We start from the raw sequence: 20,322 nt of genomic DNA, 5'->3' as shown, positions 1-20,322 counted from the left end.
GTTCTAGTTCAGTTCTAGTTCAGTTCTAGTTCAGTTCTAGTTCAGTTCTAGTTCAGTTCTAGTTCAGTTCTAGTTCAGTTCTAGTTCAGTTCTATTTTAGTTCTAGTTAAGATGTAGTTCAGTTCTAGTTGAAATCTAGTTCAGTTCTATTTCATCAATGGACAATTTTCGAACTATTTTATAGATAATCTATTGACTATTGAAGTCCACAGACCAATGTAGTCTATGTATAATTCTTCTTAAAAATTTCTTTCCGTGCAAATATGTTTCATGTTCTTTGAAATTCAACAATTCTTTTTTTACAAAGTAAATCTCCGCACTGTGATAATGTTAAATTAACTATTTAAAATAATGTCTGATTTAAAAGTCCTTATTTGTCGTTGTGTAGGTTTGTGGGTACACATCAAACGTTTTGCCTCAACACCAACAACAATAAACCTGCTGCCATTGTTTTTTTCCAAAGATTCCGTCACTTTTCTAGCCAACTTATGGCGTTTTTTTCAGTTGTTGTTCATTTTTAAACGGATACACACAATAATCATCATCAACATCATTATCACACAACAACATCATGATCATAATGATGTAGATCACCACCATCAACAATCAACAACAAAAAAAAAACTGATAGAAAAAAATTGTGATCGTAACAAAACTGTTTGTTGCACATCAGTTCTGGTTTGTTGATCGTATTTTTTATTACGTTGTTGCTGTTTATTGTAGTTGTTGTTGTTGTTACAATTCGCATTTTGAATTAAATTGCTGCTGAAATGTTGAACTTAAGGCGTTGCCAACATGTACAACAATCAAATAACAATAGCAACAACAATAATAACCATCCAAACATACAACAGACGGATGAATGGACGGACGAACGAACGAATAACATTAGAAGAGCGTGTGTGTTGATGCGTTTAACGCTTTTGTTGCAAAAGATTTAACGGCAAATTGTTTGTAGTTTTTTTTAGTTATTGTTTTTTTTTTCGCCGTCTATAAACACTGTTGCTGTTGCATTACATTATAAGCCAGAAGTTTAAAGGAATTAAACTGTTAAGCAAACGGTACCTTTTTCATTTCAGAGTTAAGTTGAAAATTGAGATTTCTAGTTCAGTTTTAGTTATGTTTTAGTTCAGTTCTAGTTCAGTTCTAGTTCAGTTCTAGCTCAGTTCTAGTTTAGTTCTAGATCAGTTCTAGTTCAGTTCTAGTTCAGTTCTAGTTCAGTTCTAGTTTAGTTCTAGTTCAGTTCTAGTTCAGTTCTAGTTCAGGTCTAGTTCAGGTCTAGTTCAGTTCTAGTTCAGTTCTAGTTCAATTCTAGTTCAGTTCTAGTTCAGTTCTAGTTCAGTTCTAGTTCAGTTCTAGTTCAGTTCTAGTTCAGTTCCATTTCAGTTCTATATCAGTTCTAGTTCTAGTTCAGTTCTAGTTCAGTTCTAGTTCAGTTCTAGTTCAGTTCTAGTTCAGTTCTAGTTCAGTTCTAGTTCAGTTCTAGTTCAGTTCTAGTTCAGTTCTAGTTCAGTTCTAGTTCAGTTCTAGTTCAGTTCTAGTTCAGTTCTAGTTCAGTTCTAGTTCAGTTCTATGTTCAGTTCTAGTTCAGTTCTAGTTCAGTTCTATTTCTGTTCTATTTCAGTTCTAGTTCAGTTCTAGTTCAGTTCTAGTTCAGTTCTAGTTCAGTTCTAGTTCAGTTCTAGTTCAGTTCTAGTTCAGTTCTAGTTCAGTTCTAGTTCAGTTCTAGCTCAGTTCTAGTGTAGTTCTAGTTCTAGTTCAGTTCTAGTTCTAGTTCAGTTCTAGTTCAGTTCTAGTTCAGTTCTAGTTCAGTTCTAGTTCAGTTCTAGTTCAGTTCTAGTTCAGTTCTAGTTCAGTTCTAGTTCAGTTCTAGTTCAGTTCTAGTTCAGTTCTAGTTCAGTTTTAGTTCAGTTCTAGTCCAGTTCTAGTTGAGTTCTAGTTCAGATCTAGTTCAGTTTTAGTTCTGTTTTAGTTCTGTTCATGGTGATCAATTTTAAAAGAATACTCTCCCCTTCTTCTTATTTTGAAAACATGACGTTACTCTTTTATTGTTCCTATATTTATTATTGCCTTTTGAATTGTTTTATATTTAAGCAATAATGTTTTTTCTATCATATTTTATTTATTATTAATGTATGTCATGCACATATGAGTGTGTGTATGTATGTATGTCTGTTCTGTACTAATACGCCATTGGTATTAAGCCTGGATTCGGTGAAGGAAATTAAAATAAGAAAAGAAATGAATTTTCAAGCCTTTTTTCTCGCTTTTACACTTGAAAACGCTTGTCGGTTTTGTCAGAGCTTGTGTTTTTTTATTACATTTTCTTGTATTTTTCGCCCATTATGCGGAAGCTGTATGGGGAATTGGTAATGCAGCCGCTGCTACTTTTTTATTGCAAATAAATTGGACATTATTGGAAAGTAAAAGAAACTTAAAATAATAAATAAAGAAGAAAAAAACATTCATAAATATATATTAAATTAAATTGCATGAATATTTGCATTTACTGCATTTAAGTAAATCTTTTGTTAACTTTATGCTACATTTAATTTTATAGACAATTTTCATGATATTTTTGCCACTTTTTTTTAAATTTTAATATTTTTTTTTGTAACAGGGCTTAAGGTTTGAAGAGAATGTATACATATTTTTATTTAAGGTAAAAATCATCACAATGGAAACATTACATCACATCTGAGATTTGAATGTTTCGTTGAAACATTTAAAAATTTGAATTTGTTTAACACATGTGGGGAAAACTTTATTTTTACTGTGAAGCCAGTTAATGTGTAAAATGTAATTTGCATTTTTTGCAATTGTTAAGGAGGAATCTTTATTTTTCTTTACACCAGCTTCCTGATTATTGCTTCGCTGAGCCGCTGGCTGCTGTGGCTTCATTTGCCCTTTTTTGGCGTGCACGAATCATTTAAAAGAAGAAAAAAAACTAAGTTTACAATTGCTAGAGATAAACCCACCACTTGCCTTTTTTTACATTGTACATTTTATTTTGATTATAGTTTTTTGTTTTTGTTTTTGTTTCTGAATCACGTAAAGTTTCATCACTTTATTTTTGAAATTGGAAGTCACACATGGTTGGCTTTAGTTGCCACTGAAAAAAAATGTTGATTGCGAAATACAGGATTCATAATAAAACAAATTATGAGATGTACAAAATTTAAGAAAACAAAACAACAATATGTTGCAACTTACAAGTACAATATTACCTCAAAACAATTAATTGTCATGCACACAAAAAACTCATTTATAATAAATGTTTTTGATGATTCTCTTGTGAACAATTTCTGAGTTTTAATCAAAATTATCATGACACGTTTTGGGCATTTGCATAAATATCATTGAGACAAACATTTATTTTTATTAAAGTGATATATAAGAAATGGAAAAAAAAAGAACTCTTTATCTTAATAAAATTGTCTATAGTTCAAAAAAGTGAAATTGCATTTGAAATGTTCAAATCTGCTCTGCTTTTTAACAGACAAAAGTCTTCACACCTTAGTTCCCGGACCAATTAAATACATTTTCCAATAATTTAATTACCTGGAATTTTAAGAATCCTTATTTTGAAGAGGAAACGAAATTCTTGATGAGAATTTTAACAGGAATTGCAGTAAAACTAGACTAGAACTGAACAAGCAGTAAAATAGTACTGAACTATACCAGAGCTGAACTTAACTAGAACTTAACTGAACTAGAACTTAACTAGAATTGAATCAGAACTGAACTCGAACTGAACTAGAACTGAACTGGAACTGAACTAGAACTGAACTAGAACTGAACTAGAACTGAACTAGAACTGAACTAGAACTGAACTAGAACTGAACTAGAACTGAACTAGAACTGAACTAGAACTGAACTAGAACTGAACTAGAACTGAACTAGAACTGAACTAGAACTGAACTAGAACTGAACTAGAATGAAACTAGAAACTGAACTAGAACTGAACTAGAACTGAACTAGAACTGAACTAGAACTGAACTAGAACTGAACTAGAACTGAACTAGAACTGAACTAGAACTGAACTAGAACTGAACTAGAACTGAACTAGAACTGAACTAGAACTGAACTAGAACTGAACTAGAAACTGAACTGAAACTGAACTAGAACTGAACTAGAACTGAACTAGAACTGAACTAGAACTGAACTAGAACTGAACTAGAACTGAACTAGAACTGAACTAGAACTGAACTAGAACTGAACTAGATCTGAACTAGAAAACTGAATAGAACTGAACTAGAACTGAACTAGAACTGAACTAGAACTGAACTAGAAACTGAACTAGAACTGAACTAGAACTGAACTAGAACTGAACTAGAACTGAACTAGAACTGAACTAGAACTGAACTAGAACTGAACTAGAACTGAACTAGAACTGAACTAGAAATGAACTAGAACTGAACTAGAACTGAACTAGAACTGAACTAGAACTGAACTAGAACTGAACTAGAACTGAACTAGAACTGAACTAGAACTGAACTAGAACTGAACTAGAACTGAACTAGAACTGAACTAGAACTGAACTAGAACTGAACTAGAACTGAACTAGAACTGAACTAGAACTGAACTAGAACTGAACTAGAACTGAACTAGAACTGAACTAGAACTGAACTAGAACTGAATTAGAACAGAATTAGAACTGAACTAGAACTAGAACTGAACTAGAACTGAACTAGAACTGAACTAGAACTGAACTAGAACTGAACTAGAACTGAACTAGAACTGAACTAGAACTGAACTAGAACTGAACTAGAACTGAACTAGAACTGAACTAGAACTGAACTAGAACTGAACTAGAACTGAACTAGAACTGAACTAGAACTGAACTAGAACTGAACTAGAACTGAACTAGAACTGAACTAGAACTGAACTAGAACTGAACTAGAACTGAACTAGAACTGAACTAGAACTGAACTAGAACTGAACTAGAACTGAACTAGAACTGAACTAGAGCTGAACTAGAACTGAACTAGAAAGGAACTAGAAATGAACTAGAACTGAATTTGAACTGAACTATACCTGAACTAGAACTGAATTAGAACTGAACTAGAACTGAACTAGAACTGAACTAGAACTGAACTAGAACTGAACTAGAACTGAACTAGAACTGAACTAGAACTGAACTAGAACTGAACTAGAACTGAACTAGAACTGAACTAGAACTGAACTAGAACTGAACTAGAACTGAACTAGAACTGAACTAGAACTGAACTAGAACTGAACTAGAACTGAACTAGAACTGAACTAGAACTAGAACTGATATAGAACTGAAATGGAACTGAACTAGAACTGAACTAGAACTGAACTAGAACTGAACTAGAACTGAACTAGAATTGAACTAGAACTGAACTAAAAATGAACTAGAACCGAAATAAAAATAAACTAATACTGAGGTATAACTGAACTAGAATTGAACTAGAATTGAACTAGAACTGAATTAGAACTGAATTAGAACTGAACTAGAATTGAACTAAAACTGAATTAGAACTGAATTAGAACTGAACTAGAACTGAACTAGAACTGAACTAGAACTGAACTAGAACTGAACTAGAACTGAACTAGAACTGAACTAGAACTGAACTAGAACTAGAACTGAACTAGAACTAAACTAGAACTGAACTAGAACTAAACTAGAATTGAACTGAACTAGAAATGAACTAGATCTGAACTAGATCTGAACATGAACTGAAATAGAACTGAACTTGAACTGAACTAGAAATGAACTAGGACTGAACTAGAACTGAACTTGTGTTGTGAAAGTTCCCTTTAACCGTGGATACTTAAAGTTAAATATTATTGTATTATTCAGATAGTTATGAAACACATGAAATTTTATTCAAATCTAAATGGAGCAGAAAATTGAATCTGTTCACACGAGTTAAAAATGTGACAGTAAAGTTTTTTTTAAGATTATTGCATTGCCTAATATAAACATTTGTCAAAATTTACAATCAATAAAGAAAGAACTATAAAAAAACAGTTATAAACATTTAGTTAATATATAACAAATAAGAAAAATTAAGTTATGTAAAATGAAAAGAGTTTTCAAAAAATGGGCATAAATACGAAACAAAGCAAATCTTTTTTTCTATTATAAAAAATTTCAAACAAATTTAAATTTTATTTACAAAATTTTTTGGGTTTGAATTGCGTAAAAAGTGCATAAAAAGCGAATTATAATATTTGTCATTTATTTTGTCAAATAAAGTTGAAATCATAAGTGAAGTTTTTTTATTCTATTGTGAACAAAAGTCAGATGTTTTGTTCAATCGTTTCAGTCAAATGAAATCTACATACAACAACATGTGAGTGAGTGAGTGTGTGTGTGTGTAAGTAAGTGTCTTTATGGGAATTATCAAAAAGTCAATTTTTTATTTTGGAAAACAGATTTGTCTGTTTGGATTTGAAAAACAGTTTGACAAAGGTTTGTGACAGGTTTGAATTTGATTGTTTTTCTTTTCAAAGTTGATCTGTGTGTGCAACCAACATGCACATGTTTGTTGTTCGAATGTTAGGTATGACATACAGTATGGCATGAAATGAATAAAATTTAATGGTTGTGTCTTTGTGCTTATGTTATGCTTACTGCACTGCATTTTTATATAATTTGCATAAATTACTGCTAGTTTTTTTAAAGTTTCTTTTTTTTAATACCAAATAAATCTAAACAAAATTTTGAAAAATAGTTTTTTTTTATTATTTGTTTTAAACAAAATAGTTTTGTTACACAACATTAAAATGAAACTGGTTGAGAGTTTGTAGACATTATTAACCGAAATAATATTGTAAATTAAAATAATGAGAATTTCTGCAACATTTTAGTTAAAGAAATAGTTTTTTTTCAAGTTTTGCAAAATTTAGGTGTTAAAAATATAGGTTCTTGTTTATTAGTTGAAATATTCTATTTAAAAATATTATAATTTTTTATAATTGTTTTTCTATTAAATTGTATTTTTTGCTTAATAAAATAATAAATTATTTTTTTATGAATTAATCGCGTTTATAGGAAATGTGATAAAGTGAAATTTTAATGATTGCAAATTATTTAAATAAATGAATTAAATGAAAGTATTGCTTTTATGTAAACTCGTATATAAAAGTTATTGTTAAATATATGGATTAAAATCTCATTTGTACTTTCAATTCAGGAAATTGAAGTAAAGTAACAAAAAAAAAAAGCTCACATTTACAAAGATTTATGAATGTAACTACTACATACTTCTAAATACATAGAACTAAAAGTGAATTAGAACTGAACTTGAAATAAACAGTACTAGAACTGAGCTAGAACTGATATAGAACTAAACTAGAATTGAACTAGAACTGAACTAAAACTTAACAAGAACTGAACTAGAACTGAACTAGAACTGAACTAGAACTGAACTAGAACTGAACTAGAACTGAACTAAAACTGAACTAGAACTGAACTAGAACTGAACTAGAACTGAACTAGAACTGAACTAGAACTGAACTAGAACTCAACAAGAACTGAATTAGAGCTGAACTAGAACTGAACTAGAACTGAACTAGAACTTAAATAGAACTGAACTAGAACTGAACTAGAACAGATCTAGAACTGAACTAGAACTGAACTAGAACTGAACTAGAACTGAACTAGAACTAAATTAGAACTGAACTAGTTTGTTAATTAGTTAGAAAGGAGGATGTACATATAAACATCAAATCCGAAGAAATACACTTAGGCCTCTATCGGGACTGTTTTGCACTGCTTAACCATTGCCTTAGGTGGGAATCGAACCCACCACCTCCGGTCTACCAGACTAGAAATCTAACCACTAACCTACCGGAGGCCAAGTTAATTAGTATCGGAGACCAGGTTAACTGAACTAGAACTGAACTAATACAGAAGTGGGACAGAACATAAACAGAAGTGAGAAAATCTAGAAACTGTGCCCTTTAGTTTCCCTAGTCTGTAAAATTTTTAATTAATTTAATTCTTAAGTATTGTCTATTTCTTTTTTTCAGTCAATTTTATTATTCCGTTTTATATTTATGAAATACTTTTACAACGCCATTGTCAAGGTTGTTATAGAAATTTTGCAATTGACGCAAGGTGTTAGAAAACTTTATGATAATAATATTATTATTAACTATCTTATAAACAATAAAAAGTAGATAAGAGCTTTTTTATATGATTAATGAAAAAACTAAAATCAACTGTTAAAGAAAAAGGTAATTGTTAAAAAAAAACTATAATACATATTGGCAAATTACACAGAAAACGAAAAATTGAGTTATTGAAATTATATTTGGAAATTATATTAATATCTATTAGAATTAGAAATTATTGCTTAATAAAAGATTTTTAAATTTAAAAAAACGTTTGAATTTTATTGTTGATCAGTGTTGATCAATATGAGACAATGACGTTTAAATGTATATTAATTTAGCTAATTGTTCTTCAATGACCAATTCACAATGATAATTTAATTGTTTTAAAATCATATATGAATTCATTTGATTGTATTCATTCGCATTTAGATTTTAAATATAGAAAAAAAAAACACTTTAAATTTGTTATCGAAAGATCAATATTTATTGCAGTCAAATACAGCACTTCAATTTTGCTTATTTGTATTTGTTTAATAATGAGTTTGTTAAAAAGTTAAAATTATTAGTTAATGTATAAGAAATTGTATAATTTATTTAAAATTTAGAGAAAAACAAAAACGTTTTTATTTTAAAATTATTTTTTTTTCTAAAACCGAATACTTTATTTACTCTGTGTGGTGGGAAGTCGAATATTTGTAAGAAAAATCTGTATTTTTTTACATTGTGGTCATTTTAAAGTTTAAAGTGGCAAAATTGAAATTCTAACCAAACACAACCTTGTAGTTTTTTTTCTCTTAAAAATTAAAAGAAATCATCCATTACATGAAATGTCAAGTCATAAATCAATTGCAATCTTAAAAAAAATAATAATAAAAAAGGTGCGATAAATTGTCTACACGTGTGTGTTCTTTGTAAAAACCTAAATTTATTTTTGCACAAAAACTTAAAAAGAATACAATCCAAAGAAAACCTCAAATAAACACGCAATGTTAAAACCTAAATATTAATCCATAAGATATTACTATTTGCTTAAATAAATGTAATGACATGATATATATAATTATGATTTAAATTAAAATAATGAAACACTTTTCCCACAAACCTGTAAAACAAGGAGTGTCTAAACCAAGAAAAAAATAAACACTACACTACACCGAAGACAAAAACCCATAAAACTGTTGGTCATAAACACCCTCATTAGTTGAAAACCATAAATATAATAAATGATTATAATAGTTGTTAATGTTTGCACTACTTACCCAATCGTTAAAGCCCAATTTTGCCAATTCCTGCTGTGATGTTTGAGAATCGACTTTCAAATGTAGATTATCGGCACCTGTATATATAGCAGAGAGTGAAAAAAAAAACAAAAATAAATATTAATAGTTATTATATAATAAATTTTGCGAACAATATTAAGTTTTAAACGAAATTTTATTTTTAAAAACTTGCCTTGATTTAAAACTTGCTGCAGAAATATTCGCAATTCTAGAGTTTCTGTTACAAGTGCTCGACATACGGCTTTATAGTGCTCTTCAGGTACAGTGGGTTTTATGTGATTTTTGCAGGCCTAGAAAAAGAAAAGACACATTTTAATGAAAAATCAGCAATTAAATTGAATTTAATTAAACCGTACTAGAAGTGAACTAGAACTGAACTATAACCGAACTAGAACTGAACTAGAACTGAACTAGAACTGAACTAGAACTGAACTAGAACTGAACTAGAACTGAACTAGAACTGAACTAGAACTGAACTAGAACTGAACTAGAACTGAACTAGAACTGAACTAGAACTGAACTAGAACTGAACTAGAACTGAACTAGAACTGAACTAGAACTGAACTAGAACTGAACTAGAACTGAACTAGTACTGAACTAGAATTGAACTAGAATTGAACTAGAACTGAACTAGAACTGAACTAGAATTAAACTAGAACTGAACCAGAACTGAACTAGAACTGAACTAGAACTAAACTAGAACTAAATTAGAACTAAATTAGAACTAAAATAGAACTGAACTAGAACTGAACTAAACTAGAACTGTGTCTCAGAAGAGTTCTCTATAACAAAAAGTCAATATGTCAGTGTAGAAGTTTTCTCTCTTAAATATTATTTTGTTCTAAAGAAAAATGAAAATTGTATTACAAATATAATACTTTCTATAATTGTAAAATTCCATGCATTCTTCCGAGAAGACATTTTAAAAGAAATTTAATATTTCGTAATAAAATTTTTCTAGATTCTCCCCGTTTAGAACAAAAAAAGCGAAGAAACCAAAAACAATTTAAAACAATTTAAAACTAACAGCCGCTATAAATTATAATGGAATTAAATTTACAGTAATAATCATTCTTTCATTAAAATTACGTATTTAAACAAATAAAACTGTTTGAAAAATTCAGTAGAAATCAAGTATCAGGTGTATCAAAAGCAAATAGACAGTAAAATGCTGTAAAAATATGAATGGTAATTTTACACTTATTAAGTAATTTCATTTCGTGTTTATATAAAACGTGGTACTAGTAGTAGTAGTAGTAGTAGAAGAAGCTGTAAAAACTACAAATAACACTATAATCTAGTGAACGAATTCCTAACATTAGCAGCATCAAATTATTATCGCCACCAACCAGCCTGTCTGTCTGTCAGTCACTCAACCATCCATCAGTTATAACTTTATCATCACTCACAATCGAGAGCAGTTTTTCTTTTTCAAAGTGATCATAATTCAAAAAAATATTGCATTACTTTTTCTTAAAATGTTTATAGTAAATGTATATCAATTACCTCAAGGATGAGGGTGAAAATATGGAGGAGGAGATGGTTTTGTCTCTAGGTTTTTCGGTTTGTGACTTTCTCGCTTATAAAGTGGAAAACCACAAATAATATAGAAAAATGTCAGTAATATAGTAAAAATATCACTTGAGTGTGAAAAATGTTACGTCTTTTGATGTGAACATTTAAACTAAATAAATTTGTATACATGTTACTAACACAATATAGTAAGTGGTACTCACTATGACAATTTATTAATAATAAAGTGTAACGAAATCTTGTTTAGTCTCTATTTTCCAGTCAACCAACCCATTGATTCATCCAATCCAATCCAATCTATTTAGTTTTGCATGTAAAATGCAAATGTGCATAATTTATTTATCATGTCTTCATGTGTTTCAATTTCTTGTTTTGCTCTTCTTTTGCCTTTCATACGTTTGGGTTTTCGATGCAATTATTTAATCACAAGTGTAATTTTTCAATTTTCATTTATTAATAAAAACAAACAAGTGCAGACATATGGACGTCAGTAAGAACGGACAGATGAACTAAACATGAAAAGTACATATTTGTTTGTCGACTGACGGAGGAGCTGATGAGCAGCTAGTTAGACACACATGTTAGAAATAATAATTGCATGTGTTTTGAATAAAGTGTTAATAAATCTACAGGAAAGGTGAGCGTCAAAGACCACGAAGGTCAAAGATTTCCATCGCTTTGTCAAACTATAATATATCAAACTATTACCTGGAGATCAATCAGTAGCATGATTTATAGCTCAATGTATGAGCTAGTTTATAAATAGCCTTGTCTATAGATCAATCCAAGGAATCTATTGATTAATACAGAGACAGATCTATAGATCAATCTATAGACTGGTCTTTGGATCAATCTATAGAATAGTCTATACAACAATCTATAGACTAGCCTATAGATCAATCTATAGACTGGTCTATGGATCAATCTACAGACTGGTCTATGGATCAATTTACAGACTAGTCTATAGACCTAAAGATTAATCTATAATCTACCAAACTATATGCTGGTCTGTAGATCTAACTATAGACTGGTCTATAGATTAAACTATAGATTGGTCTATAGATCAAACTATAGACTTATCTATATATCAAACTAAAGACTGGTCTATATATCAAACTTTAGACTAGGTCTATATATCAATCTATATACTGGTCTATAGATCAATCTATAAACTGGTCTACAGTTCAATCTATAGACTGGTCTACAGTTCAATCTATAGACTGGTCTATAGATCAATCTATAGACTGGTCTATGGATCAATTTACAGACTATAGACCTAAAGATTAATCTAGAGACTGGTCTATAGATCAAACTATAGACTTGTCTATATATCAAACTAAAGACTGGTCTATATATCAAACTTTGGACTGGTCTATAGATCAATCTATAGACTGGTCTATAGATCAATCTATAGAATGGTCTATAGATCAATCTATAGACTGGTCTATAGATCAATCTATAGACTGGTCTATAGATCAATCTATAGACTGGTCTATAGATCAATCTATAGACTGGTCTATAGATCAATCTAAAGACTGATCTATAGACCAGTCTATAGATTGATCTATACACCAGTCTATAGATTGATCAATCTATAGACTGGTCTATAGTTCAAACTTAGATTAATCTATAGGCTGCTCTATGGATCAATCTATAGACTGGTCTATAGATCAATCTATAGACTGGTCTATATATCAAACTATAGACAGGTCTATACATTAATCTATGGACTGGGCTATAGATTAAACTATAGACAGGTCTATACATTAATCTTTAGACTGGTCTATAGATTAATCTATGAATATAGATCAATCTATAAACTGGTCTTTAGATCAATATATAGAACTGGTTTATAGATAAATATATAAACTGGTCTTTAGATCAATACATAGAATGGTAAATAGATCAATCTATAGTCTGGTCTATGGATTAATCTACAGACTTGTCTATAGATCTATAAACCCTATTAATTGATCTACTTTATATCTATCCCCTAAATAAGATATTGTCCTCTCAACCTTGACCAATTATAGAGTGAATGTTAGTTGCAATTTTTTTTGCGTTGTTTTTTTATTCTTTTCAATAATGACATTTAAAAATATCATTAAAAAGTAAAACAATATAACTACAAAAGAAAGAAATAAAAAACCCAACAATGGTTGATGAAGTGTAGTCGAACGTGTCGTTAAAATTAACACCTTTAAAAATGACACTTTGAACATGATGTTTGAATAGGCGAAGTGATACTGCACCTCCTTCAATCATCATCATCATCATCATCCTCTAACTTATATAATATTTGCAATAAATTTTCAAATTATCAGCAGCGATCAAATACTTAAATTTCAATAATAAATATTACTCAATGTCAAGTTCAGATATTAAACATAAATGCAAAAACATGTTCATGGAATTACGTTTTAGTTTTGGTTTTTATTTTTCGGAAAAATAAATTATTTTGCAAATACAGGGGGACAATGGTCAGTCACTATAATACTGCACAATTCAGTTTAAATATAAATTTATATTGTTTAAATTAAATGATTGTAGTAATCCTACCTCTAACACATAATCAAATTCTTTGGTTTCATCATGTTCATCGTCCCAACGCTTGTAGCCCTCGTCAATGCCTTCATCAATACAGTCATCATCTGTTTCTGTAATAATATACAAAATTTTTTTGTTTTGTAAAAATTAATTATAGAAATAAACATATTAAGTTGACACTTAATTTTAATTATTTAAATTATACAATTTAATTACTTTGGCCCTAAGATTTCCCAATTGTTTGAAATAAAATATTAAGCAAAAATTTGGGTCTTAAACTCAATGAACTTTGAACTCATAGTTATGAAATTTATAAAAATAAACACAAGGAAAAACTGCAGTTATGAATCTTATACTTTTATTTATCTCAAGCTATATACTTCTCTATAGGTCTATAGATCAATCTTTACATTGGTCTATAGATCATTCTATACATAGGTCTATAGATCAATCTATAACATGTCTATAGCTCAATTTATAGACTGGTCTATAGATCAATCTATAGACTGGTCTATAGATCAATTTATAGATTGGTCTATAGATGAATTTATAGACTGGTCTATAGATCAATCTATAGACTGGTCTATAGATCAATCTATAGACTGGTCTATAGATCAATCTATAGACTGGTCTATAGATCAATCTATAGACTGGTCTATAGATCAATCTATAGACTGGTCTATAGATCAATCTTTAAGCTGGTCAATAGATCAATCTATAGACTGGTCAATAGATCAATCTATAGACTGGTCTATAGATCAATCTATAGACTTGTCTATAGATCAATCTATAGACTTGTCTATAGATCAATCTATAGACTGGTCTATAGATCAATCTATAGACTGGCCTATAGATCAATCTATAGACTGGTCTATAGGTCAATCTATAGACTGGTCTATAGATCAATCTAGAGATCAATCTATAGACTGGTCTATAGATCAATCTATAGACTGGTCTATAGATCAATCTATAGACTGGTCTATAGATCAATCTCTAGACTAGTCTATAGATCAATCTATAGACTGGTCTATAGATCAATCTATATACTGTTCTATAGATCAATCTATATACTGGTATATAGATCAATCTATAGACTAGTCTATAGATCAATCTATATACTGGTTTTTAGATCAATCTATATACTGGTCTATAGATCAATATATAGACTGGTCTATAGATCAGTATATAGACTGGTCTATAGATCAGTCTATAGACTGTTCTATAGATCAATCTATAGACTGGTCTATAGATGAATCTATAGACTGGTCTATAGATGAATCTATAGACTGGTCTATAGATGAATCTATAGACTGGTCTATAGATGAATCTAGAGACTGGTCTATAGATCAATCTATAAACTGGTCTATAGATCAATCTATAGACAGGTCTATAGGTCAATCTATTGAGAGGTCTATAGATCAATCTATAGACTGGTCTGTAGATCAATCTATAGACTGTTCTATAGATCAATCTATAGACTGTTCTATAGATCAATCTATAGACTGGTCTATAGATCAATCTATAGACAGGTCTATAGATCAATCTATAGACAGGTCTATAGGTCAATCTATAGACAGGTCTAGTAATCAATCTATAGACAGATCTATAAATCAATCTATAGACAGGTCTATAAATCAATCTATAGACAGGTTTATAGATCAATCTATACACACCTCTGTAGGTCAATCAATAGACAGGTCTATAGATCAATCTAGACTCTTCTATATATCAATCAAAAGACAGGTCTATAGATCCATTTATAGACAGGTCTATAGATTAATCTATAGATTAGTATATAGATGAATCTAGAAAATAGTCTTTAGTGTAGATTAATCTATAGTCTGTAAAGATCAATCTATATATTGGTTTATTGATCAATCTTTAGTTTGATCTTTAAAGTATTAGTGTTTTATTTTCCTAACTTAACCCGTGGTGGTTTCCTAAACTTACCATCTTCTGTCATGTGGGTTATAAGTTCTTCCAATTCTTGGGACATTTGACACTGTTCATCTTCGTGCAGATTATAATCCAAGGCATTGTAAACAATAACAGCAACATTACGTAAAATCTGCAATGAAAAAAAAAAAAAATTTAAAATAAAAATCATACAAATTTTAAAATAGTTCTTAAACAAGAAACCCTAGTATTTTTCGTTTAACTTACTTCCTAAACCCTATGTTATTGTTCTTTGAGAAGCTCTTTCTCAAAGAATTTGTTATATATATAGTTAGAGATCATTTTCACATGCTAAACGTAGTGTTAGTGGGAAAATTGTCTGTTGTCAAGTATTAAGGAATTTCTAGCGTTTCCATGGAATTGGTGAAGATAATAATGGTATTTCAACATGCAATTTTAAATTTTTATTTAATTATAAGTAAATTCTTTTTTAAGAGAACAACATTTACAGTGCGTAGAATATGAGAAACAATTTGAAATAATCGGTGTTTTCAGGGATTAATTCGATATTTTTGTAGAAAAATATAGAAAATACCTTCTCAAAAATTAACAAAATTTAAGATTTTCCTGGAGAATATATTGCGAAAAAGATGGGATCGGACACGTTGAAAGGAAAATGGTCCTAGAATTATCTATAAAAGTGAAAAAATAGCAGCAATCTTTCAAAACATATCTATCAAAGAATTCCTAAAAATTTAAATTATATTTTTAACTTTAAGAAACATTTTCTTTAGAACTACTTCACTTTTTTCAGTTTACATATACTAAATCATAAATATATGTCTTATATTCTGACTAAATATTTTTATATTGTAATTGTTACAAAAAAAATAAATAATTAAAAAAAACACTACATTATCATGTTTTTCTGATGACCTTTAAAAATTCCATTTACATGTTTTATAATAAATCTTGTTTTTTTCTTACTTTTTTTCTTCATCACCATCGAAATAAAAATAAACTTTTAAAAACGTATAGAAAAAAATGCAAAAAACAATGGCCTACAAAAAAAAGTAACAAAAATATAAATAAAATTATGATTATCTCATAAATGAAATATAATGAAATAAGAAGCTGAATAAAAAAAAACAACAACGAGAAAAAAATTACATTTAGACTACTATATTATTCGCTCAAAATCTACTTTACTTGTTTTTATTGTTGTGGTGCATGATGGTACCACTACTAACCGTTCACTAACTCGAAGAAAAAAGTTTAGATTATATGTGTTCTTTTCCAACGTATGATGAGTGTTGCATGATGGTCATCGTTAGCTTCATCATCATCATATTTTTAATATTTAAACAAATGTAATTTCGAAACAAAAAAAAAATTAAGTAAAAAACTCTTCAACAATGATTTAAACGAGATGCAAGAAAATATAAAAACTATTTCGAAAAAAACTCCCCTGGTTAGTAATGAATGCATTTTGATTACATCATACATTTTTCCACACTAGAATGAGTTCCCAGTTACTAGCCACTGATATGTGCAACAAGAGAGAAAATATACAACAAATTATGAGAATTTTTTTTCAGACTGAAATAAAATGCACTGGAAAAAATATCCACAGCAAGGAATCAACAAATTCTAGCGACTAGCGATTGATAGATAGATAGATAGATAGATAGATAGATAGATAGATAGATAGATATATAGATAGATAGATAGATAGATAGATATATAGATAGATAGATAGATAAATAGATAGATAGATAGATAGATAGATAGATAGATAGATAGATAGATAGATAGATAGATAGATAGGTAGATAGATAGATAGATAGATAGATAGATAGATAGATAGATAGATAGATAGATAGATAGATAGATAGATAGATAGATAGATAGACAGATAGATAGATAGATACATAGATCGATAGGGCCGTGGCTCTGGCTACTATCGGGGTCAGCAGGTGGCGGATAGCTGAACGACCTACAAATATGTAGGCCAGCTGCGATAGATAAGCAGTCCCCGACCATGAGCGGCAGAATTCGAGGGCATGCTAGAAAAAGGTTACACGAGCCTAATGACGATTCTGTGACATGGCGATCAGATGCCGCCAGTAAGTAAGCATCCCCCACAAGAGGTACCCTCTAGAGAGGTGTAATTAGAATAGTGACGTCTTCGTGGTTCCTTATGTCATATTTAAACCCAGAAGTTTCATATTGATCGGCTCTCTGGTCAGCGTCTGTTCCCCAAGTAAGGGGCGGCTGCAAATCAATATCCTGGCGGTTAGGTCAAAAACGCTACGGGTAGGATCCCGGAATAACAAAACAACATGGAAAAGTTAATTAAGGAAAATTAAATTACGGTGCAGGGAGTAATGACCCCAGTACCGGCGGCTTTGGGTAGTGCGCGAGCAGGCTACCAGTCGTCGAAATCCAGCGCCTGCAATGTTACCCCGGTAAGCTTGGCTAAGGTAACAGATAATGCTACAAGCAACAATCACAAAAAGGAGTGCAGGACAGGAACACTATTTTACTCCAGTAAGCAGTTTTTCTCGCAGTGGTACTACAAATCCAGGTGGGAAAAATCAAATAAACCCTTTCCAATGAAGTGCGGCTACCAAAAGAACGCCACCGCAAAGAACACACGACTCAAGACGAAGCAATTAATGCACAGCCTTCAGAGTCATTCTGTCTTTTAATGAACTTAATTGTTGATTTGATGGACTTTGTAAAACCCAAAAACAACGTACACAATGCCATTAAAGAGGTTCTCTATGAGTGACTGATGTATGTCAGATAAGTGTAGGATGAATGAAAAGTGTGCTGGATTAAATAGTGAAGGATGAAAGGGGTCTAATACAAGTGATACCATTGAATTTTCCTTTTTTGTCCAGATTTGTTTCGAGAAAACTTTTTTATACCAGATTTACCACATGAATGTCGAAATATTAACGTGAGCACCTGCCTTGAAGGCCTTATCTCACAGTGGTCTTTTTCATCCTCCATCTACCATGCGCCCCTGAATTCCTCAATGAAGAACTTAAGTAGAAATTTTTGTACATGGATGTCCGGTCCATGTACAAGCACTTTGTTGAAGTACTCGAGCTATCTAATATCTTGCCATAGTATCCCCATTGCGGAATGACATGCCACATTGGAATCAATAAAAGGGGGTGACAAGTCCCAACATCAGGTAAAATCAATCTTCCGACAATGCGAAAGTGACCACCCTTAATGATGTCATGAATGAATTGCATTATTAAAAATGCAATCTCCATCATCTAATGACCCATTCCAGTGCATTCTATTACCTCTTTAAGCCCGCACAACCACACTACTGAGATGGCTCTGTTGTTTTGGCAACAGCACCTAGATACATATTTGGTAGTCCGAAATACCCAACAAAATGGATCAGGATCACTCTTTTATGACCGATCAATGTAACAAAGGAAGTAGAAATTTCAAAAGTCAATTAATTCAAATAATTGCACCGACAAATAGTCGCGCAGCATTATAATATATTCTTTTGAGATAGCAACAGCACCGAAGAACTTCCCCGAAGCGTAAAAAGGTATACTAAATCGATACTAATCTCCAATATATGGAAACTTTCTCGATCTTTCACCAATTTTAGCATCAGTTCCATTCCCATGATCATAAAGATCGATCTACGGAATGACAGCATATAATACACGAACGGTAAGAGATACCGATCGGGTTTAGGAATCCAGCATATGCTGCTTTGTACACAGACCTGTTCGAAGAGAGATTTATCCAACCCATTAGGTATAGGATATATCAGTCCTTAAACCAACATTCACTCAACGCTATTTTGGATATTAAACCACTACGTGGATCCCGAAGGAACCTCAACCAACTGACCATCCAGGACATAGTTCTGCGTGCAACTGGCCACCCGTAGTTCCAGATTATATGGTGCTCTGGTTAGACTTCATGCCAAATCATTCCGAGGCGAAGCCAAGGATACATTTGACATCACCAGTTTATAGTCCCGGCAGATTGCAATTCACCATGATGGAGATTTCATCATGGAAACATGCCCCCGGGGGGACCAGATTTACAACAGACTGTCGATAGTTTTAACGTGAGCACCTGCCGTGTCGGCCTTATCTCACGGTGGTCTTTTTCATCCACAGGGTAGACTTGAGAACGGTCTACCACCGCCCCTTTGTCTTCAATGAAGACTCAGGTGGCAATTTTTGCACATTGGCTATGACCGGTACCAAGTACTTTGCTGGAGTACTCGAGCTATCTAATCTCTTGCCAATGTAGTCACGTTGTAAGACAACCACACTACTATGACTCTGTTGATTCGGCAACAGCACCTAGAGACGTAACCGGTGGACCGAAGCACGATCCATCAATAAGCCGTAGACATCGTTCTTACTCACAGTGACACGCTGTGGCAAGTCTGATATGAACAGAGTAAACCCTGAACATATCTGGACAAGGAAGGAAAATTATTTGGTATCACTTGTATATGATACCTTTCATCCATCATCATTCAACCCAGCACACATCTCATTTATCCGACACATTCATAGAGAAAAACATACGACACACTCATTTAGGTATACGGGTGGATGAGTCCCGCATACCTCTACATTCATTCCGTATCATATACAATTGACTCCAACCCATTTCCAACGCTTAGTCCCACAGTCACTCCTCTGTGGGGTATCTGTTGATTTTCGGCAACAGCACCGAACTCTTATCCCGAAATATTGACTATTATCATGCATCAGTCTTTTAACCGCCACTTATACTCTTCCCGCGAATTTGGGTTCAACCAACAGCCACTACGTGGATCCCGAAGGAACCTCGACCAACCAGGACATAGTCCTGCGGGCAACTGGCCACCCGTAGTACCAGATTATGCGGTGCTCTGGTCAGACCTCTGGCAATCTATGCAAGGACTAAGCCAAGCGGTAGACCAATCCAA

The 20,322-nt window shown here is 31.5% G+C and overlaps 1 protein-coding gene across 1 annotated transcript in view; it reads right to left on the bottom strand.

Moving 5' to 3' along the window:
* The window catches only part of LOC111680065 (protein spire), a 133,199-nt gene that overhangs the window by 27,919 nt on the left and 84,958 nt on the right, over positions 1 to 20,322 (bottom strand). Inside the window, exons 4-7 of the mRNA XM_046949289.1 lie at positions 15,402 to 15,519; positions 13,464 to 13,561; positions 9,544 to 9,661; positions 9,351 to 9,427 (exon numbers count right to left, since the gene is read on the bottom strand). Coding sequence (XP_046805245.1) covers positions 9,351 to 9,427; positions 9,544 to 9,661; positions 13,464 to 13,561; positions 15,402 to 15,519 — 411 coding nt within the window. The remainder of the gene's footprint in view (positions 1 to 9,350; positions 9,428 to 9,543; positions 9,662 to 13,463; positions 13,562 to 15,401; positions 15,520 to 20,322) is intronic.

The sequence above is a fragment of the Lucilia cuprina genome, chromosome 2, assembly GCF_022045245.1.
Source record: "Lucilia cuprina isolate Lc7/37 chromosome 2, ASM2204524v1, whole genome shotgun sequence".
In the NCBI taxonomy this organism is placed as follows: domain Eukaryota; kingdom Metazoa; phylum Arthropoda; class Insecta; order Diptera; family Calliphoridae; genus Lucilia; species Lucilia cuprina.
The sequence above is the reverse complement of the archived record's forward strand: the minus strand, read 5'-3'. Positions and strand labels throughout refer to the sequence as shown.